Source organism: Penicillium macrosclerotiorum, assembly GCF_028827735.1.
Source record: "Penicillium macrosclerotiorum strain IBT 26536 chromosome Unknown utg000009l_segment0_segment0, whole genome shotgun sequence".
NCBI classification, from domain to species: Eukaryota; Fungi; Ascomycota; class Eurotiomycetes; order Eurotiales; family Aspergillaceae; genus Penicillium; species Penicillium macrosclerotiorum.
This window is the reverse complement of record NW_026643088.1, coordinates 684,485-706,284: the sequence shown is the minus strand read 5'-3', so window position 1 is coordinate 706,284 and position 21,800 is coordinate 684,485. Positions and strand designations below refer to the sequence as shown.

The window sequence follows — 21,800 nt, the reverse complement described above, 5'->3', positions numbered from 1 at the left end:
GTGTTTTTGGAAGCCTTCATACCAGTGGAATGAATAGTCATCAAGCCCCTAGTGTGGGCCTTCGCGAGAAAACCTTCGGGGCTAAGAAGTCTGAGATCTGCTTACAACGGTCATTTAACTTGCACAGCGCCTTATCCACCTAGCACCTCTTGTTTAGAGTATTTTTGACTCTGTGAAAGCCACGTCATTCCAATATAATCGAAGGTAAAGCTCTTTTCAAAGCATTTGTAAAGACTTCCACGACAGGACAGGACTCCTAAGCAGGCTTGATTTCGCATCAGACTAACACACGCCTCGTAGTAGATTGCATCGAAGACACAATGAAGCTGACTGCCATTATCGCTTCAATTTTCCTCTCTTCTGTTGTCGCAGCAGCCCCCATTTCGACTGAGGCGCGTCGTGGACTCATTCCCAAGCCCATGGACTTGCTAGAGATAATGTACCCGCACTCTGGGATCCCAAAGCTCGCATCCAAAGTTGAAAGTGAGCTGCATATTTGTATGTGTATCTCCATACGGCAATCGGGATAGCGGATTATCACTGACTTTCGCGATAGAACCAATTTCATTGGTTAAACACGCATATTGGGTCTTGCGCATGGAATATGATAATGCACAAAAGGTTACGGCTCAAGTCGTGAAGCGATCGGGAGAACTGGGGGTTTCATAGAGGCACCGTAGGGCTTCACAGCACGCAGCTTGAGTGCCCCTAGAATGGGAATAGAACGGAAAGATATTGAGATGTCCATATTATGCCAGGTCGTGACTACTCGATTTTGTCCTACAGGAATAAGAAGTCAGAATTCAATAGGTCGATATTTGTCTATCTATATAAACCAGTGCAGAGCCGTGCTACTCAAAACATTCCTTCCATGTCCAAGTCCAAGAACTCCGGATTCCCCACGGCCATATCCGCCGCGTTGAGCACATCGTCGATAGCATCCATGCCACCACCCTCTGCACCAAGCCCCATGTCCTGCCCCACGTCCACACCAACACTGCTATCCATGCCAGCTGCGGCCGCAGCGGCAGCCTTGTCCAACATCTGGTTGATATTATCTGGATCTTCGTCGCCGACTCCACCCGCCGTCGGTTCTAAGTCCATCCGGTCCTGGCCGTCGACGCCGAGATCCATATTCTGGATTATGTTGCTGACGTCGATATTGGAGACTTGCGACGGCGGAGCGGCGAGAATGCTGACTCGTCGCCAGAGGCGGACGATGACCTCCGCACGCAGGGGGTCCTGCTCCGAGACCTTGGGAACGTTCTCGTGCCGCAGGGCCAGGGCGTCGCGCAGGGAGAGTATGGAGCAGCGAGGCAATGCCTCTTTGGTAGAGTCGACCGGGTGGCAGATGTTCTGGTCAACCGCGAACGACTCCGCCATCGGGGCACATACCATCGTCGCTACAATGTCAAGGGCCAGGTCACCGCTGCCGGCCTCCGTCTGCTGTTTCAACTCGTCGAGCAGGACGTCCAGGACGCGCGCAGCACCGAGAATGCGCACTCCTGCTAGAATTTGTCGGTGCGTGTAGGCTTGCGGCTGCAAGGAAATTTCGGAGTTAGTGCTCCAGAGCACGAGCGACTGTAGGGTATTGCGAATGCTACCGGACAGACCGCCGGCCGTCTGGGTAGTCCAATTGTCGAGTTCAGAGCGGTGGCAGCTGCCGACGCGCCGGAAGGCAAGGTATGGATCGATGGCATCGAGTATGGGTTTGATGTCCGAGCGGGATTGGTGTCTGGTTCGAACGTCTTTGAGTTGCTCCTCCAGAGGGCGTGCAGTAATGTTGAGTACAGTCTGATGGATAGCCTGTGCTTCGCCGGAGATTGAGCTGGGCTTGACTAAGGAATATAGTGTCTTCAAGGGAATCGTAGGGTCTGTTTCTGATTCCCAGATATGATTACCGAGCCAGGTCAGTGCGACGACTAGGGACGGCAGTAAGAAGGGCTCGAGGAGATCTACAGTAAGGTTAGTATAATGAGCAATGTCCATATAGACCGGCAGATTCTCTCACATTCAAAACCACCCTTCAAGGTTTCGAAATCCAATTTCCCAGACTCGCATGCCCCGACGCTCTGGTCGAACAATGTTGCAACAAGCATATAAAAATCCTGGGGACTGCAAGAGGACATGGTTTCCTCATTGATCCCCTCTGCGATGAATAATGCCGCAATCCATGCACCAAGGTCCTTGTTCTGCTTCTCGCTCAGCTCATTGAGTTTCTGATTGCATGAGCCTCGATCCAATAACTTTAGCAAGAATGACCCGTTACTCGAGATACCAAGGTCGGAGGGGCTCAGGTCATAGCGGTATTTGAAAGCGAGAACCAAGAGTAGGATGCTGCCAAACTCATCATACACAGGCTGGTTCTCGCTTTGGTCTTCATCCCAATGCCAAGAATCAAGAAGAGCACAAAGAGGCTGTAGAACCTGCTTTGTGGTTCGGAAAAGAAGGATGACGTCCAGGGTCTGCGGGCGTCGCGAGAGGGAGTTACAAATATTTTTCAGGGTCATAGTTTCTTTTTGATTACAAAGATTGAAAATGACCTAGTCATCAAGTTAGAGACGCAGTAAGGAATTGGGAGGGGCTTTGGGACAAACATCTGTGATCGCGCCAACGATAGCGCCCGCATTACCCTCCATCGATTCAATCTCGCCGATCAATTGCTCTGCGCGTTCAGGATTATTGTTGATCTGGGACACAAGATCATCCTTCTGATAAGGGCCACCCCCGGGCAGGGTCTGCATAGGATTTTCTCCTAGAAGCCGCTCGATGCTTGATTCCTGGATCAGCCGATGAGACGCACACGCGAACAAGAACTCCTGGCGGGCATCTGAAAGAACGCTACTTCCTTGCATGGAGAACACCTGAGAGAAAGAGGGGAAAGCATTCGGGTCAAGACGGCTGAGTGCTTGGCTAACACATAGCTCCACCTGGATTGGCATCATGGATGCTGCTGTCATCGCGGCGAAGAAGGCCGGAAGCTTGTTGACTAAAAAAGATCGAAAGAGAAACATTGTTCGGCTGGATTCATTGCGATAGACACCATTGGACAAGACATCAAAGGCTGCTGTGATGATTTCCTCCACGAGAACTTCTTGGTGGCCCTATACATCAAAGCATGAGATGTTTGCTCCCACGAGAATCTAGAACGGGACCAAGGGAAGGGCACAACGAGATAAAAAGGCTTACCTCGTAGCGGTTGGTGAGATAGTTTAGTAATATAGAATCGTCGACCAATGGACGCCCCACAAGCTGTAGCAAAAATCAGTATCTGTCCCCAAAAAGCATGCGGAATATGATCTAACCATGGAATTGATATATACATAGAGGCCAGCTCTAGTATTGATAACCGGGCCATCCATCACTCCAGATTCGAACTGAAGCGCATTGACATTCATGCCGTCGATTGCCGGGTGGTTCGACGACTTTGAGGGTTGCTGCCCATATAGATTGAACTCCTTCTGCAAAGTGTCAAGTCGGTGCCGCAGAGGTAAGGATACATCAACACACAGGGGCAGGTAGGATGAAAGAGCCTGGCCTAGTTTGGTTTTCAGGCCTGAGAATACACCAAAGCCTTTTTAGTCTCTATTTTCACCATATGGTTCTGTCAGTTGTACATACCTTGATGAAGATCACTGGACAGCATCTCCAGGCCCTTCGCCGTGCCCGACAGTGCAGCGAGCAGAATGCCAAGAGACTCGAACAAAGACACAGCATCAGGAGAGCTAAAAAAACCTCCCGTTTGCTGCGACACGTCAAGGTTGGCATTATGCCACGCAACCACGGCCATAATCCATTCAACAGTTGCTGCATAAAGGTCGGCCACCTCGTCGATCGATGTTGGGATGACCCCGGCGGATATTGAAAGCATAACATCTTGAATGACTTTGATATCGGTCATGAGTGTCGAGACCTTGCCCTTTAGGGCTTCCGACTTCGGGCGGATGGATGAATGCTTCAAGAGACAAGCCAGCGCGGCCGACGCCTTGACCTGGCCCGTCTTACATAGCCCGTCAAGATAGACCGGCAGCAAGGGATCCCAGGTCACGTTAGATGCGGCGCGAGCTTCGAGCAGCAGGTCAAGCAGTTCGCTTTCGTTGACAGGAGCGCGGGACAGCATCAATTTGAACAGGTCTTTGAATTCGTCGACGTCTACGCGATGCGCCAAACATCGATGGAGGAAGGTCCTCCACTGTTCGGAAGATGCCATGTCTGGCAGCATTGAGATCTTGCTGAGCACACCACGCCCAGATCGGATCTACTGGTGATATATAACTGGCTGCTTGATCATGAGATGATTCTGCCCATTTTGGCGCCTGTGAATGGTCCGACTTGATCCCCGATTGGGCGGAGAAGGGAACGGCCTTGTTTGGTGATAGTCACGTGCACACAGAGATTGGCCCTGGTCACGTGGGGGTTCCCGAGAAAAGACGAAGAAAGCACGATCTCTTGTTGGCCTCCCGATCGTGGTTTCATGGACAGCGAAATAAGACAGACAGGAATGTATCCATTGAGATGCTCAGGTTCAAGGGAGGAGTGGTGGCTCACTGGACATTAGAACAGGAAGCCTGGAACACTAGGCCGCTAAAGGCCCCAGTAGAAAGAAATCAAACACTTTACCACCTTCAATATTGCTGCAACAGAAGACTATGTTCAAGAGGGAAAAAAAGAGAGAAGAGCCTTTGATTTCCATGTACGAGGCTCAGCTGAGACAGCATTCCATTTCGTGGGCTTATAGTTGACCAACCCTCGCCCTCCTGTACACTATAAGTTGTGGAAACTGGAAAAGGACGGTCCAGATAGTCCAGCAATTGCTACCCATAGTGGTACAATATTTTGGGGCCTAACGCTTGTTTTTGCCCGACTGTGAGTCGCATCAATACAGAAGACCTTTCTTTCTTAGCGTTGTCTATCGAGTTTCCTCAAAACACCACTTGCTCCGGAATCCAGGGGGTTTTTTTTCAAATGAAATATGAGAAACCGTGGTGACCGGCATTTAGTTTGACCGGCATTTAGTTTGACTGGAAATGCCATCATTCAGTTCTGCTCGCCGCCCAGAAATACCGAACGCGTACGCACGGCTTCCACGATCACGTCAAGCCGACCTCGTATCTGTTGTTGGAACTGCCGCTTGTGATTGCTAATGGCCACAATCCGTATTCAGGTCTTCTCGGAAGCAATTTACGGCCCGGGATCGAGGGCCACGTACCGATCAGCCCATTTCCTCCCCGTGGCTTTACGCCTTACATACTTAATCATTTCAAGGGAGCCAAGAGACAAAATCGCCAGGCGCTGGGGCCAATCAATGTCAATTCTGGCATACTTCGGTCATTAATGGACCGAGTCCTGTCTTACCTCGCATATTGATGGTGCGAGCGTGGAGACCCCGCACTGTTCACTACCCCGGAATCTCAGCCATCGGTTCGGGATATCCGAACGAGAAACGCGGGCATGATCAGCACTTTAAAAAAGATAGCTTCCCCTCTCGCTGAAGACGGCAGGCAAGTTTGTCTTTTTGAAATCAGCGGCCAGCGACTTCTCTGCCGGCTTCCATAATGGAGAAGACCAACGAAGGCCAAATCGGCGAAAATTGGGAAGAGAACACTACAAGAGTGCCAAATGCCAATGAAATCCATGGTCGTGCCATCCAGCAGCAGGAGCACAATCGTTCCTACTGGCAAACGCTCAACAAGGACCCTTGGCTTCTGTCCTGGATCGGTCTCATGCTATGGACTCTTATCGTGCGTGGCTTTGAAAATCAGTCCGCAGGCTCGGTGATCAGTATTGCGGAATTCAAGCGCCGTTTCGGCAAGGTTGATGCGGATGGGAGCTATTTCATCGAGACAAAGTGGCAGTCGGCTCTCAGCGGCGGTGGAAATGCTGCTGCTATTCTCGGTGCTTGGGTCTCGTCATATCTGGCTGATATCTTCGGTACCAAGCCGATCCTGATCACTGCCTGCGCCATTAACATCGCTTCTGTCGGCGTGGAGTTCGCTACTACATCAATTGGAATGTTCTTCGGAGGCAAGATGATGAACTTTGTGGCGATTGGTGTCTTCCTTAACCTTTGCACGGCTTATGTTGCTGACATTTCGCCGCTCGCGATCCGTGCATCTGTGATCGGTTTCTGTAACCTCTCACAGTGCATTGGACCCTTCATCTCCGCAATTATGACGTATTATACCTCGCAATGGGACAACGATTGGTCGTGGAAGGCGCTTATATGCGCTCAATGGGGATTCGCTGTCATTGGCTTCATCGGGCAACTCTTCATGCCAGAGTCACCAATCTATCTTGTCCGGAAGGGCAAAATTGAGGCTGCACGCAAGGTGCTTGGTCGTCTTTACTCCGAGCCTAGCGATGCGGACGGCCATCTGGAGCGAATCAAGCTTACTCTGGAGGAAGCCGAATCGAAGCAGGAATCAACGTATATCGAGTGTTTCCGCGGCACTAATCTTCGACGAACTTTGATTGCTATTCTTGTGTTCCTGGCAGAGCCGATGGCTGGCCTGGGATTCGTTCAAAACTACGGCTCTCTGATGTATCAATATCTTGGTATCGGAGACCGCCAGTCTTTCCTTCTTCAGATCGGCGCCCAGATCTTGTCTATCTCTGGCGCGACCTGCTCTTTCCTGATCGGTGACTTTTTTGGTCGACGCCCGATGTTCCTATGGGGCTGTATCAGCTTGACTATCCTATTGCTTTGCATGGGTATCTCAGGATCAGTAACTAGTACTCCCGGTATGTAGGCCGTCTCCGACATTTTGTTCCAAGCATCTACTAATAAGACCATAGGCGTGACCGCCGCTGTCGGCTTTTATACAATGTATAACTTTTTCTTTAACATCGGCGTTGGGTCAAATGTCTACGCAATCGCCGGCGAAGTGCCAACCTCTATCTTGCGAACCAAAACCCTCGCCATCTCACTGATCGTCTCCAACGCCGTAAACACGATGTGGTCATTTGTCGCTCCCTACATCTTCAACCCCGGCTACGGCAATCTGAAGGCCAAGATTGGCTTCGTGTTTGGAGGATTCATGGTCTTTTTCATCCTTGGTGCCTACTTCTGTGTTCCCGAAACTCGCATGCGCACCTATGAGGAGTTGGATGAGCTGTTCATGAATCGGGTGCCTACTCGGCAATTCAAGAAATATGTTACTGTGGCCGAGCGACGCGCCGCGGAGGCCTACGCTACGGAGCACAAACTGCCTGAGCCCAGACCGTCCGAGCAGGAGCGAGAGGTCTGACAATTTCAACATACATGTCAAGTCTCCTGTAGCTTAACTCTAGCTCCACAGCGGAACTTGCAATAACAAGGCCGCTGGGAATTGGAGCTGAATGGAAGTTAATGAATGAATGCCTTTTCGATCGATAAGTATGGCGAAATCTAACATGAGGTTTGAATCCTCAATGAAAACGGATCCTGGATTTATGTAGATTCTCATGATATTATTGATTCTGGGTTTGATTCTTACAGTAATTACTTTATGAAGGGAGAAGCAGATAATTTTTCTTGGAATCATCATTCAATTTCATTATCATCACGACAAACCCGAAAGCAGACCAAAGTAGCGATGCTCAAGTGGGAATATCATCTCAAATGCAACAAGATAGAAAAAGACAGAAGCAAAAGACCAGCGCCTCTATATACCCGCTCGACATGAAAAAAAAGTTTTAAAAGGAAATGCATAAACGGCGCCAGCTCTCGGAAGAGCTAGTTCACCGGGCCCACGACCCGTATTCCATCAAGAAATATTATTTGGGTGAGAGCGACTGATTTACCACCAGTCACCGTGGTCCTTCATGGCCTCAGCAACCTTGGTGAAACCAGCGATGTTGCTACCAGCGACCAGGGAAGGAAGGACACCGGCGGCGGGAGTGACGTACTCCTCAGCAGTGCGGAGACCGTTCTTGAAGCAGTCCTCCATGATACCCTTGAGGCGGCTGTCAACCTCCTCGGAGGTCCAGCTGACGCGGGCGGAGTTCTGAGCCATCTCGAGACCGGAGACGGCGACACCACCAGCGTTAGCGGCCTTGCCGGGGGCGTACCAGATGGCGGCGGCGCCGGCGTTGGCCTCACGGTGGGCCTCGAAGACATCAATGGCCTCCTGGGTGGAGCCCATGTTGGAGCCCTCAGCGATGAACTTGCAGCCAGCGGCGATCAGGGCCTTGGCCTCGTCGCCGGAAACCTCGTTCTGGGTGGCGGAGGGAAGGGCAACATCGATGCGGCCGGTGATGTTGGTCCAGGGGCGGGCACCGGGGATGTACTTGAACTTGGAGGCGAAGGCAGCGGTGGAGGCCAGCTCGGAGATCTGCTTGCGCTCAACCTTGATGGCGGCGATCTGGTTGATCTCCTCGGGGGTGAAAGAGCCCTCCTCGCCGTTGAGGACGAGGGCACCCTGGGAGTCGGACAGGGAGATGACGGAACCGCCAAGCTCGATGACCTTCAGGGCGGCGTACTGGGCAACGTTACCGGAGCCGGAGATGGCGACGCGCTTGCCAGCGAAGGACTCCTTGCCGCCGGAGGCGTGCTTGATCATGTGCTCGACGTAGTAGACGACACCGTAGCCGGTGGCCTCGGGACGAATGAGAGAACCACCCCAGCTGCCACCCTTGCCGGTGAGGACACCCTCCCACTGGTTGCGGATCTTCTTGTACTGGCCGAACATGAAGCCGACCTCACGGCCAGTGACACCGATGTCACCAGCGGGGACGTCAGTGTCGGCGCCAATGTGCTTGCACAGCTCAGTCATGAAGGAGACACAGAAGCGGCGGATCTCGTTGTCAGACTTGCCCTTGGGGTCGAAGTCGGAGCCACCCTTGCCACCGCCCATGTTGAGACCGGTCAGGGCATTCTTGAAGATCTGCTCGAAGCCGAGGAACTTCAGAATGGAAAGGTTGACCGAGGGGTGGAAACGGAGACCACCCTTGTAGGGGCCGAGGGCGGAGTTGAACTGAACACGGAAACCGCGGTTGATTTGGACCTGCGAGGAGATAATGATTAATTGAGGTTTCCTTTTTAAAAGAAACTCAAGACTGGGGAATCAAGTAGCTTACCTGACCCTTGTCATCCTCCCAGACAACACGGAACTGGACGATGCGCTCGGGGACGGAGACGACCTGGAGGGCCTTGCGGTACTCAGGCTTCTTCTGGAACAGGGTGGAGTTCTCCAGGGTGGAAGCGAGCTCTGTAGTTCGGGATGATTAGCTGAGCCACTTCCCGAAGAACCACTTGCCGAGAATGCCGATGGAAAAAAGATTAACTCCCGAGGGGTAGTTCAATTCTTTTGGAGGGGTAAAAGATAAGGCATTGAGGGGCTGGGGAGTAGTAGTAAAGGCAAAAAAAAAGGATCAAACATACCCTTGTAGGCCTGCTCGAACTCAGGCTCGGAGGGGAGGTTCTGGGCAGTCATTTCGGCGTTTTGTCTTCCTTTCCTTGTGTAGTACTTTCAGGATGATCGGCTTGGCGATCACGGGGGTATAGATCGAAGGTGAAAGGTGGGTTGAAGAGGAAGGATGGCCCAGGGATTCTCAGGATGGAGAAGAGTAAGAAGAAGAGAAGAGAAGCAGGCGAGGGTTCTACCGAATATATAGACACAACCTTATGTGCCGGAGATGGGGGGGGGGAGGGGCGGGGAGGACGCAAAGCCGGAGTCGGACGTGAGTGTCCGGACAACGTGGACGGGGAAAAGAAAACGGGAGTTGATCAGCCCGCCCGCTGGCCGTCTGCTCCAGGGACCATTCTTCCCTGGGAGACAAGCGGACGAGGGGAGGCAACCGTGTCGCCGTGAGGAGGCCAATGGTTTCCGTGGGAAGAACGTCCGAAGTTCGGGGCCCACGCTGGATTTGGTTATCCTTTAAGGTCACAGATTGCTTATCTGTGGTGGCGGCTACGCGGGTTGGTACACAGCGCCCATTAGTGGTCCACAGATTCTCGGACGGCCACCACTGGCACCGCACTGAAGGCCCTGTCCTGGTCCCGGATCCAGGATCTGCCCAGCCTGTTCGTTCCGTGTCAATTTCGTGGTCGGGTGTGCATCAATATGGTCCTGCTCCTCGTTGGTTGGGCGAGTCGGCGTCCTGGTCCCATCGGATCGGTCCTCTCCGAAGTACTTGGTCCAACCCGCGCTAATGTAACCTGGGACATTAACCTCGCATTGCGCGCTCCATGTTCTGTGCGCGGATCAGCAAATGCGGAGAGAGCGGGAGGCAGAGCGGGAGGGCAGAAGATTGATCGTATGATGTCCTCAATTGCATTGCAGCGGCGCGACATGCGAATAGAGTGAACAGACTCGGCGCTCGTGACTTGAAGCGACCGCGATTACATAACGATGTTACTTAAGCGACGAGCCGGCAAACCGGAGTCACGTGCCCCTCTCCCGCAAACGGAGAATCTGCACCTTCTGAGGATTCGAGTGACTTTGGCACCGGAAGAATGCAGGGCCTTGGCTTGTTTGAGTAGGTGGTAGCCTCGAACGAGGACAGCCTGAAGCATAGGGCCGGAGTATCCACGTCCGCCAGTCCGTTAGCGCTTAACCACCCATTGACGACTCGACGTGAGTGGCCACTGGGCGTGGTGACTTCCGGCGGCTCCACCACCTTATCTGATCGCCCGATTGAATTTTTCAATCCGCTTGACTCACAAAAACGCGGATGATGCTTGCCACTGGTCCGTTCTGCTTTATCAGGCCCTCTCATCGAAGGCAGAAGGCACAAGCAAATTGCGAGTCCTTCCCAACCCGTGTCTTTTCGTGCCTTTGCTTCACCGGGCCCCGTACTCGGCACCGCGGAATTACCCCTCTTTCCCTCCCCGCCACCGGGGTCTTATGGTAGTTTGGAGGGGTGGAGGGGTAGAGGGGTAATTCGAACATGGCTAAACTTCGGCTGGCCCGAGACCCGACAATGGACAAGATCCCAACCACGATACAGACGACAGACCATATAGAATACCCGGATTCCATCCTATACCTTGTAGACTCGCCCGATTTATGCAATCTTCAAAACATTCCTGGTCTGTAGTCAATATCACCCTGGTCTCCTACCCCTGACAGGGCGCCACCACGGCTGGCCTCGTCAATGGCGCTTCCGACGCTGCGCTTAGGAGCGCCACCAATAACAATGTTCAGATCGAAATTGCCCCCAAACTATGTCGTGTGATGCCAAGGGCCCTGAAGACCGGGATCCTAGCCAGCCGACTGATGCGTTTGCCCGCGAGTGATCCTGATCCTATACAACACTATACATTCAGCGCCCCGATTATCGCCCAAGGTATATGGATTTGGACTTGAGATTAAATCGGCGGTACCGGCGTCCAGCTGCAGCCCAAGGCCGCCGATCTACCACTTCTTCCTTGTCACTACGGCGCATGATCGACCGTGCAGGTGAGCTGCACGAGCAAGTCTCAAAATCAGACTCGGTCTCCCATAGATCTTGACATTTGAGTTCACGTAAACCACAACACTCGCACACACACACCATAATCAACTCGTCCTGCCCTCTTTGGCAATCCTGATGGCATTCCATTCAACGGCGAGAAAATGAAGGACGAATAAAATGACCAAATCATTGCCTCTGCCGAGTTCGCTCTAAAATAGTAGTCGCTATAACTCCCCCTCCCCCGCGCCCATGAAGAACCTTCCCTACCCACCCACATCATTCTTGATGGAAACTACAACAACGGAAATACCCCCGACGCACTGTCCAGATATGCTTGCTATTACCCTTCTCGGCCTATGGGTCAGTGTTCATACAATAAAAAAAAAAGCACTACATTCACATGGAGACACCCCGCCGCCTAAGCTTCTAGCGCCTCCTCCCCCCTCCTTTGCTCATTCTCAGAAAAGCTAGTTCCTCTAACTAACCTCGTTAGTTGCATGGTGTATGCGCATGCGGGCTATCTCATCAGTTTTAGGATCACTGATTTGTACATTTGGTGTGTCAAATTTGCGGTGGACGCGAGGAGAAGTCCCCACCCCCGGTGGGTGTATAAGAGAGGAGAGAATTTATATAGTAGTTTCGGAGCCACCATTATCTAAGGGAAAAGTTTCACTTTCACTTCTCGAGCTTTTAAAGACAGCCACCACCTTATTTCTATCCAAGGCAGCCTACCTGTGCCTAGTTTGTGGAGCTAATAATATTCTGGCGCATCTTTCCTTGCCAATGTGTATAGAACTTCAAGTTCAATCCAAGGCTGTTGATTGATCAAAACTAGCCAGCAATCATGATGGCCTATGTCCTCGGTAATGACCTGTCACTGGCAAGATGTCTCTAGTTATTTGCGCTTCTCTTAATAGCACCATGCTTAATTATCCGGCTCCAGTTGCATGCCATGGACTCACCTGCTGCTATACGAAGGACGCCGCTCTTTGTAGATGCCAGAGGATGGATTCAAACGGCACCACAAATTCAGAGACCACACGAAATCCGTGAAACCTCCAAAACCTGGCTCCAAAATTCTATCTAGTATATTCATGCCCTTAATCCGATCAAACAACTCTCGCGCATCCACAGAACAATCGGTGGAACGTTCCACCCGCCAGGAACCGATCCCTGTCCCCGCCCGTCCCACTCACTTCAACCCCGGATTCCAGCAAGACGAAATTTAGAAACATGAAAATAAGACAAGCAGTCTAATCCAACCAGAATAAACATACCCGCAAATCCACCGGATCGCCTCCTACCCCCACTTCCCTTACAGAGGATTAGCCCATTCCACGAGTCCTACCTGACCCCATCGCGCTTGCGGGGAAGACTCGCATGGGCATCGGCGGACTCCGCAATGGAGACCCCCCCCTTCCAAGACCCTGTGAATAATAATAGGACGTCATTCAATCCCTCTCTGTTTTCCTATCAAGCCAAATCGAAAATACCCGACGTCGCCTCCATGACACATTACTGTTACTCGAGATCGTCATCTACGGGATGTATCGCGGTCTCCCGGCCGAGTGCGGGATCGCGACGTCCATACTCCGTGCTGCCTGCACGTTTGCCTCATCGTGCCAGTGGCCCTTTGCTTTCCTTCATGGCGTCAGTGGCAAACTGACAAGTATCATGTGCTACGCTTTACGACGGGCACTGCTACGGGCGATCATCGCCGTCTTCACCTCGGGGGTTTAGAAAGTGGCGGTGCGCTGCGCCGGCATTTGTTCGCAGCGGTCTGCAAAGTCGATAGATCAATTTTTCTTTTCGGCCCGGGACGGGTCATTGGGGGCGGGAATGGACCAGGATTTGGAATCGCCTTGACTTGATGCGCCCGCTACTGAGCTACTGATGCAACATGCATCCTCCCAGTGCGGAGTACGGAAAACAAAGAACGAGCTTCACCACCCAACAGCACGAGGTGATCGAGGAGGTGCATAAGAATGGATTTCATGCGAACCATGCCGAATCCTGGTGCAGACCAACCCTCTAGATGTGTTGGCAATGGATCAAAGGGTTCTGCGCGATAAAATCCAAGTCTGTGAGTCTTAGCAGAGCCGATATCATTCATCGTCGTGGCCATCATGGATCTATTTTCAGTGACGGCGAACCAATAGATCTCTCTTCTTCCCTCCCCTCTCAAAAAGTTCGGGGAAAAAAACAATGAAAAAGGCTAACATTTAAATGTCTTCGGCCATCGGGCAGGAGCGCGGGAGCCGAGGAAAATAAGCATGACGGTCTCCAACAAGTGAACAGTCAGAGGCCCTATTGGGAACAAAGCATTGTCGATTGGACTCCAGCGCCAAGGATTTCAACATCTACGGTGCTCGTGTTCGAAGACAAAGTCCACCACCTCGATACAAGCCCCGGTCGCCAGCCATTGGGCTTCAATCTGGCCCCCGCCCCCCTTTCCCCCCGATGAAAGCCGAAAGCCAAGAGATATGTATTTTTTTTGGAGTGAGATATTGAGAGGCGTTGTTGAGAACAAGCCGCCTCGGCCCATGGTTCGCCGAAGGCTTTAATTTCAGAAAAGCAGGAATAGAGCTTGGGCTTCCGGCGCCAAAGGATCGACCACCGATTTCAAGTGGCCCTCATGCATATCCTGGAACAGCAGCCGCAGGAGCAGTGCAGAGCACTTTGCGGACGACGAATTTTGATTCCGCAGATCACGCCTGAGAGGAATATGGCCGTAGGTCGACACTTGGTGCGGCTGTGCCGGGAGAGGTAATCCCGGAAAATTAGAGACAGAGAGAGAGAGAGAGACAAAAAAAAAGGGGGGTGGGGGAGAACAGGACGGTTTTGCGATGGCGATTACAGAATTAACCAATCGCAATTCCGAATATCATTCTAAGCTGACCGTCTATTTTGAGTCGAAATCTCTTCGTTCGATGAGCATGTCTCAGTCTTGTCAGATGCTAGTGTATGACGAGGACTCCCCCAAGACAGGGTCAACCCCATAGACCCAACCTGTCATACGGGAATCGCTAGTGGATCCTCGGGGGAATTGAAAGATTGAAAGATCGAAAGGGGGAACAGCCAGGAACAGGGTTTCCTGCGTCAGGTTGAACAGTCCCCAGGCAATCGTTGCCCGGAATAGCAGTTGAGAGCTCTAGTCCCCGACCTCAAAGAATCAACCCCCAACCTGGCAATCGGCAGTTTCCCCTGTGCTCGGTACTGGAGTGTTGACAACTCTCTAATCCCGATCTGCTCTTTGAATTTACCCCCTGGTTTCTGGCCCGCCTCCGAGGATTTCGTGCAGCTGGCGGGACCCGCAGCATATCGACTCCAGAAAAGGGGAATGCTTCAATTCCCGTGAACTACTCCGTATTCCGTATTGTTCCTGCTACTACTACGAATGGAGCCCACGTAGTCGAGAGCTGTGGTTTTTCTCTCCCCCATCCCACGCCTCCGCATTCCGTACTAAATTTCAAACAGGCCCATTGGGCATCGAGGGGGCTTCGATCCAGCACCAATCCATTCGTAATTATTGTGGATCGCGTCCACCACTCCCTTCCTAGTACTGGACGGGCTTGGTGATCCATGCTCCGGGATCCGTGATCGGCTCTGTCACTTGCTCGTCTGGGAACTATTACGATTGGGCCGTAGCTTGAGGGCTCCGCTATCAGGGGGCAAGGCTCACAGCTCGACGGGTGGCCCCTGCGTTCGCTGCGAGATCCATCTGAGATCGTGTGCCTCTTTCTCTCTCGTCTCCGCGTCTCTCTCTCTATCTCTCTTTTTTTTTCTCCCTATTTACGCTACGCATAACGCCGGAGCTTGAAGACATGATCGGGGAAACAAGGCCTATTGATAACTGTATTTTGAGGTGGGTACACGTGTACATAGTTTATCAACAAGTATGTAGAAAGGGGCGGGGAAAAGAAAGCAGAAAGGCAACTGGTTCGGCGGAATAACCCCGGCCATTCGGCTGTCCGTGCCTTGCTGGATTCGGTTTCCTGTGGTGAATTTGTGGATCTGGTTTTGTTTTAATATATTCCGCATCGACCAACTCGATCCGTGCAGGATCGATCCTTTTGGCCCGTTCGACGAGGTCATGCTCGGGTCCATTCGGCATGTAGCGCCACCATCGCACAATTCATCGGGCTGAATTGGGGGGAAACAGGAAAGTGGATGAGCTTGCCTATGGAGATGGGTTAGCATGTACGCCGCCGGCTTCGAAGGTCGGTATCCAGCATAGGTTTGGGTCTCTGTCGACTCCATACCCCTGGACCCCTGGACCCAACCTATCCGGCCCCTTTACCAGTCAGGGGGGTTGGGTAGGAAGAGCAGGCACCAAGAGTTAACCGGACTAAAGGAGTGAGATAGATGGTGAGATGACAGCTGAGCGCGTATATGAACGCTCTGTTCCTGACAGTGGATTCGTCAGCCACTATCGAGGCCTGCAGAATAATGATATTGATGTGCAGGAAAGGGCACATGGTGAATCTATATATGAAGTGGGGAAGGAGTGCCGGTATCTGACCAGTCGTCTGGGATGGGTGACGGCATCGCTATGCTGCATCCTAAGTCGTCGATGCGCAGGAAGCTATAAGTGATGGACCATGAGCTATGGGGTATGAAATGTGAGCAGTATTCATGCACCAGCAGGTGTCCTCGTGGACGATGAATTCCAATCATGACTAGACACCTTGCAGCAAGCAACCCTCAGAGGTCGTCGATAGGCGCATCGCCCAGCAAGTACGCCCCGGTTCCCAGCGTAGTCCCTCCCCCCCTTTTTCTTTTCCCTTTCTTTCTAGTCTGTCTCGGTAGTGTATCCGATCTGCATGGCCCTAGAAAACAACAGAGAGGATTTTTAAAAAAAAAAAAAAAAGAAGAAGAAGAGGGGGGGGGGGAAGTCAAATCCAAATGGCGATGGATTGGCCGCCACCATGGCAGAGAAAAGGAGACGGTGGGTAAAGGATGGTTATTAGAATCGACGCCGTCTCGATTCGGCGGGCCAATGAGAGTGGCGAACGGGCCGATTGAGATCTCTCTTAACTCTCTTACTATATGCAGCGTTACCCGCAAGGGCGCCCAGCCTTGGCTTTTGGACTATGAGGATCCCAAGTCACTGGGGCAGACGCGAGCCCGAAACGGAGCAAGAGAGCCAGGAATCCGCAATTCACAATTATCGACGATTAGGTACAGAGGGTACCGTGTATCACCGTGTATTCCTGTGTCGCGTATCTCTCCGTACCCATGGATCCGAATGGGCCTGTATCTATTAGCCGAATCGGACCCATGTGAAGGAGGCTCGGGGACGATACCCTAGTTTGTAGAGTCCGCGGCGGGTCTGGAGGACCCGTGAACCGTGGGAATCGAAAGCACAGGGGTCCCTTTGGTGACCAGTGCAGAAGGGTTATGCACCGTATGGAGATATTTGGAACTTGATCTCGTCGAGTTATAGATCAATTGCTCTGTATCCGGGTCGTATCTCGCACACTATATATTGACGACGGGAAGAACCCAAAGAGGAGAGACAGACAGACACGCACACACATACACAAAGTGAGCGAGGGAGAGACACAAACTTTTAAAAGGAAAAAAAAAAGATGAACAACAGCATCACCACCTGCGGAGTGCCGAGGACCATAATTCATCAACGATGCACCTTTTCGAAGACGCATCCCGTCATCCCGAGCCTCCAATCACGCCGAACGAGATGGACGACTGGGTGTGTCCTCGTCTAGATCGATCCCGTATCCACTCTCCGGCTCTCCGTCGACCGTGAGATCTGAGGGACGATGGGCTTCGTTGGCCTGATTGGCCTGACCGGATAGACCCGTTCTGATGGATCCGATTCCAAACCAAAAATACTAAATACTCCGTCGACGATTGGCATCCACTCTCCGCACGATTTCTTTCCTCCTTGTTCTTCTATGAACGTTCCAGAATAAACTTTCCTTCTGCTCTTCCTCCATCCTCGCCTTCGTCCATCTTCCTCTTCCCTCCGCCTCCTCCTCCTCCTCTGCCTCTGCCTCCTCCTCCCCGGCTCTTCGTCGCAATGTATGTCTGCTGTTCTTTCATCTCATAACGGATCGTCTTTCCCCTCAATGGGACCAACACCTGCCCAACTGTTCCTCCCCCTCGTCCAGCTCCCTTGATGGCCCTGACCGATGTCCATGAACAAGCCCCAACCCGGTCGAGGACTGGGGGCCATCAGAGATCTTTTCCGCTCTGCTCCCCCTTCCCCAACTGCCCCTTCCTCCCGGCGCCGAGTGTCTCTCCTGGTCCGTCGAGGTAGGGATCTTTTTTCGAACAAGTAACCATTCCCCGTGTCCCCTCTGCCACTGCCCAGCCGGAATGAGAGTCATGCGCCTTTCCTAACCTCCCACATCTCTCTCTCTCTCGCTCTCTCTCCCTCTACCTCTACCTCGCTCTCTACCTCGCTCTCCCCCTCTTGCTATCTCCCTCGTTCTCCCTGGCCCTCGTGCGCGCGAATCTGGAATGCTTCCGTTGGGGCCAATTCAGTCCCCGAACAGCCCCGCTGAGCAACCCCCCCCCCCCTCCTTCTCCAACACGAGGAGGCGCTGCAAAAGGGAACTGCAGACCAGAGTCTTCCTTCTCTCTCTTCCCAACAGGTCAAATTCAGAATGTCCGAGCTAAGACTGGGATTGTATACAGACCGCCGGTAGAACCGCCCCGCCGATTGTCGACTTCATCCCGCATGAATTCACAACATTTCGACCCGGCCACGATGATCGGCCTGGTCGGCGCCTCGCCTGGTCGAACAGAAGACAATTTCGACATCTTCGAATGGTATCCGCGCTATCAGAGCTGCCAGCGTTATTTTCTGGACCATGCACAGCACAGTGTCCCGGTTCAGGCCCTATCGGCATTCTTGAATATCCAACTTCCCTTCCAACGGCAACCCAACCCGGTCTTCAATACGACTCCCACCCCCGCCGCCTCGGCCGGCCCAACACCCCCGGACCGCCCGCCGTCTCATTGATCCCGTACATCCGCCGCCTCGTCGCCACCGGCATGGATTTCCCCGGCGTTTTGCATGGATTTTTCGGCGACGACTGGGGCAGCGGCGTCGGATCGTTGCACGAGCAGGAACGACGCAACTATCTATTTGCCGCCAAGAGCGGTGGTTGGGCGTCCGTGAAGAAGGACTACGACATGTCCCCCTTGGAGACCATTCCCTTCTTGCGCCCGCTGCAGGGCCCGCTCGACGCCGAGATCGAGGCCGCTGAGCGCAGCTGGAGTGAGTGGCTGGCCATGGAGGACTGGATGGTTGGGCCGCGGGCCCCAGATATCCTGCACGACTCGTCTTCGCAGAACTCGCGACCACGCAGTGCTCGCGGCTGAGCGTGAGGCCTCTTCTTCCTTTCTATGACATGTCTTGATCCATTTTACCCCTTATTTTTTTTCCCCTTCTCTTTCATCTCTTCCTCCTTCGTTCCCGCTCGTTCCTCCAGTCTCCTCTTTCTCTTGTGTCTTGTCCGGAGCATTATCATACATCGGGCCGGCGACATGGCGTCCATTGTGTCTTTCGAGCCCATTGGTCTAGCGATCGTCTTCTCCCTTTCTCGTCATTCCGATACGCAATTCCCCCTCGCATTTTTAATGAGGCTTATTCCCCCTTCGCCGAGTCGGAGAGTTCTCGGCGCACTGGCCCTGTTACCCCCCTGGTGCATTTCTGTTGGCCGGACGAATGGCCGGACTTTTTTTTTTTTTTTTTCCTGTTTCCAAGAACTAGATTTTGGTGGTCATCTATAGATAAAGATAGGATATATCTTTATCTATTTCTATACATATGCATCTCTATATCTCTTAATCTACTCAAAGAAAGAACCGAAACCGAAATCCATGGACAATCTATTCCCGTGTACATCCTCAGCCCAACAGTTCCTCCCCTAACAGAGCGGCTGTGATCACCGGTCCCTAAGTTTCCACCCCCACCGACATGCCATAGCCAATTGGACCTTAAAAAAGGGATCGCAGGAAGGAAAAAAAGGGAGAACCAAGGCCAAAATTACGATACGGGTACGCTCAATTACAAGGCACCACACCCGTCGGATCCTGTTCGGGTCGGAAGAGGGGGGGGGGGGGGGACCCGAGGGGGAAAGGCAAGGCTTGGGAACCACAGAGACACAGAAACAAATGAAGAGGCCCTATTTGGTCGAGGACGTCATTTCGGCCGGGAGTTTTTCTCTCTTTCAGCTGTGGTTGGCGTCGGAGTGGAGTATAGCAAAAAGGAGGGTCGAATTCAAGCAGGCAATCCACTCTGGCCAGCGAGCGGACCGTGCTAGATGCCTTGCGGTTCTGTTCCCATGTCTGCCGTTCTATATAGGTTTTCCTTTTTTTGTTTCGTGTTTACTTTTTGGCCCCTCGCTACGGGCTCCCGTTTGCTCCCTAGTTAACTCCATTAGACCACCAATCAAGAACAAGGCAAAAGCAACAATGATCAAGAAGCAGCGAAGAAGGGAAAAAAGAGCGTTGGGAACCATGAAAGGGGGGGCCACCGTTGGGCGAACCCCCACTAGTTTGCGCTGTTCCGCTGTGGATCAGATCGAATTGACCCAATCCAAGGACCACCCACTTTCTCAGTCTCTTTCTCTTTCTGTCTCTCCCTCCCGGTCTATTTCCCTTTCCATTGGGTCGAGATGGACGGGCAGTCTTTCGGTCCACGACCCGTTTCCGTTCATCCCGTCCCTGAATAGAAGTGGTGTGCACTGCATCGCGGTCCGGGTCGGGGTCGGGTTCCCTCACCACTTGCCCTGAGGAAAGCCCGTAGTACATCAATATTCCGAGACAATCGAGACCATGAAGTAGTTCGCAACTTGAACACCGGAACTGAACGTCACTCGCTCCAGACCTGCATAAACTGTCTCCGAACCTTATGCACCTCGTTGACCCCGTCCAGCGCACACTGTACCGCACGCTATACCGCAACACTGTACAGTAATGGAATATACTTGCCCAGGGAGGACGCCAGGATGCTTTCACTGCCCCAAGTCGCACTAGCTAATCTTCGCCGGAAAAATGACAAGAAATCCTGTCCCAAAAGAGAGAGAGAGGGAGGGAGAGAGGGAAACTTGCACACCTAAGCCTTTAGCCCCCAAACCTTCCCGATGGAATCCCCAAGGCCAATCAATTAGCCTTTCGAGTGTGTGCCTGGGACCAGTTCGTAAGGTTTTGCCTCAACGCTAAACAATGCGCTTTCATGTTCTCAGAAGAGGTCGTGGGGGAATTGGAGATGTGGCGTGGCTGAACTGGGGCCCTCTGAGACTCTTAGAGTCTTGCGACCACTTAGACTCCTAGCCTGGCCGCTAAGCCAGTCCCCTGAATCGTCAGAAATTCTCCGAGATCGTCCCCCCCCCCCCCCCCCCCCCTGAACGAAAGGAATGCCGATAGGGCATATAATTGGGCGATCGCCGGCGTCTAATCGGTCTAGCTCGGTGTCTCTGGAGGTAATCGCACGGATCGGCGACCGCGGGACACGGAAGTATATCTCCGCATCCAGCAGGGCGGAGTATACAAATCCTCGACAACCCCCTAACTCGAAGCTATTCCCCCATATCTGCGCATCTCGGATGCTCTCCTCTCCCCCTTTCTCTCGTTTTCCTACTCTTTCTCTCTTTCTCCCAATCGCCACTGTGCCCCTGAACCACCTCGGACCTCGGGGCCTTCCTCCCCCAAAGACACAGACAACGCCTTGGCTACGCCACGGTGCCACCAGATCCGATCGTCATTTCGATCGCAATCCTGCAGAACCCCCCTGAGCCGCACTCCCTATCTTCATTCTCTCTATACACATTACATATATATACACCTTATGTGCCTTGACCTTCCCCCTCTATCCCCAGGGGCGCAACCCTATACAAAAAACCTCCCCTCAGTCCCGAAAAGAGCCCATAAAAATAACCCAACCCCCCCCCCCCACCAACAATCCTCCATCCATACACAGAACCAAAGATAAAAAATAAGTAAAAACACTCGAAACCCCGACCCAGAAACCACTCCCTGCTTGTGCCCACGCAGAAAAGAAAAGAAAAGAGAGAAAAAAAAAAAAAAAAAAAGAACCGCCCTACAATCGCTTCCCTCCTCTCCACAGATCGCCAACTGCATGCGACGGTTCGGGCGACACACCGGTAACCTGTCAGCTCGCGGCCGAAAATACGCCGTGGGTAACCCCTCCTTTGTCCCCTGCCTGTGTTGTCTGGTGCCGTGGATCGTGGGCCGCATTGCGGGTCGAAGGTGTGGAGAGGGGAGGGAGGGGAGGGTCAAGCGTCCGGTGGGTGGTTCATCGAATAACGAGAGAGAGAGAGAGAGGAAGAAGAGGAAGAGGAAGAGGAAGATGTCTCGCTGTTCGACATGGGGAAGAGAAAGCCAGAGGAAGCCATGGGAATTAGGGTTTTATACAATTTGACTATATA

General features: G+C 52.6%; 5 protein-coding genes across 5 annotated transcripts; 2 read left to right on the top strand and 3 right to left on the bottom strand.

The window, feature by feature from the left end:
* Window positions 1-855: 855 nt before the first annotated feature.
* Window positions 856-4,210, bottom strand: nut1 (putative RNA polymerase II mediator complex subunit Nut1; the record flags this gene model as incomplete). Its single annotated transcript, XM_057081140.1, has 6 exons — window positions 856-1,955; window positions 2,012-2,543; window positions 2,598-3,104; window positions 3,190-3,252; window positions 3,306-3,556; window positions 3,622-4,210. 6 exons carry the CDS (start codon window positions 4,208-4,210, stop codon window positions 856-858), a joined length of 3,042 nt encoding a protein of 1,013 aa, XP_056929977.1.
* A 1,345-nt stretch (window positions 4,211-5,555) lies between these two features.
* N7462_009425 (general substrate transporter) lies at window positions 5,556-7,247 on the top strand (the record flags this gene model as incomplete). The annotated part of the gene is made up of 2 exons (XM_057081139.1): window positions 5,556-6,741; window positions 6,796-7,247. 2 exons carry the CDS (start codon window positions 5,556-5,558, stop codon window positions 7,245-7,247), a joined length of 1,638 nt encoding a protein of 545 aa, XP_056929976.1.
* A 531-nt stretch (window positions 7,248-7,778) lies between these two features.
* On the bottom strand, window positions 7,779-9,413 carry N7462_009424 (glutamate dehydrogenase; the record flags this gene model as incomplete). Its single annotated transcript, XM_057081138.1, has 3 exons — window positions 7,779-8,984; window positions 9,058-9,188; window positions 9,362-9,413. The coding sequence occupies 3 exons, from the start codon at window positions 9,411-9,413 to the stop codon at window positions 7,779-7,781; spliced, it is 1,389 nt and encodes a 462-aa protein (XP_056929975.1).
* A 477-nt stretch (window positions 9,414-9,890) lies between these two features.
* On the bottom strand, window positions 9,891-10,170 carry N7462_009423 (uncharacterized protein; the record flags this gene model as incomplete). Its single annotated transcript, XM_057081137.1, is given in 2 exon segments — window positions 9,891-10,138; window positions 10,152-10,170. 2 exon segments carry the CDS (start codon window positions 10,168-10,170, stop codon window positions 9,891-9,893), a joined length of 267 nt encoding a protein of 88 aa, XP_056929974.1.
* Window positions 10,171-18,171: 8,001 nt separating this feature from the next.
* On the top strand, window positions 18,172-18,729 carry N7462_009422 (uncharacterized protein; the record flags this gene model as incomplete). The annotated part of the gene is made up of 1 exon (XM_057081136.1): window positions 18,172-18,729. The coding sequence occupies one exon, from the start codon at window positions 18,172-18,174 to the stop codon at window positions 18,727-18,729; it is 558 nt and encodes a 185-aa protein (XP_056929973.1).
* Window positions 18,730-21,800: the final 3,071 nt, after the last annotated feature.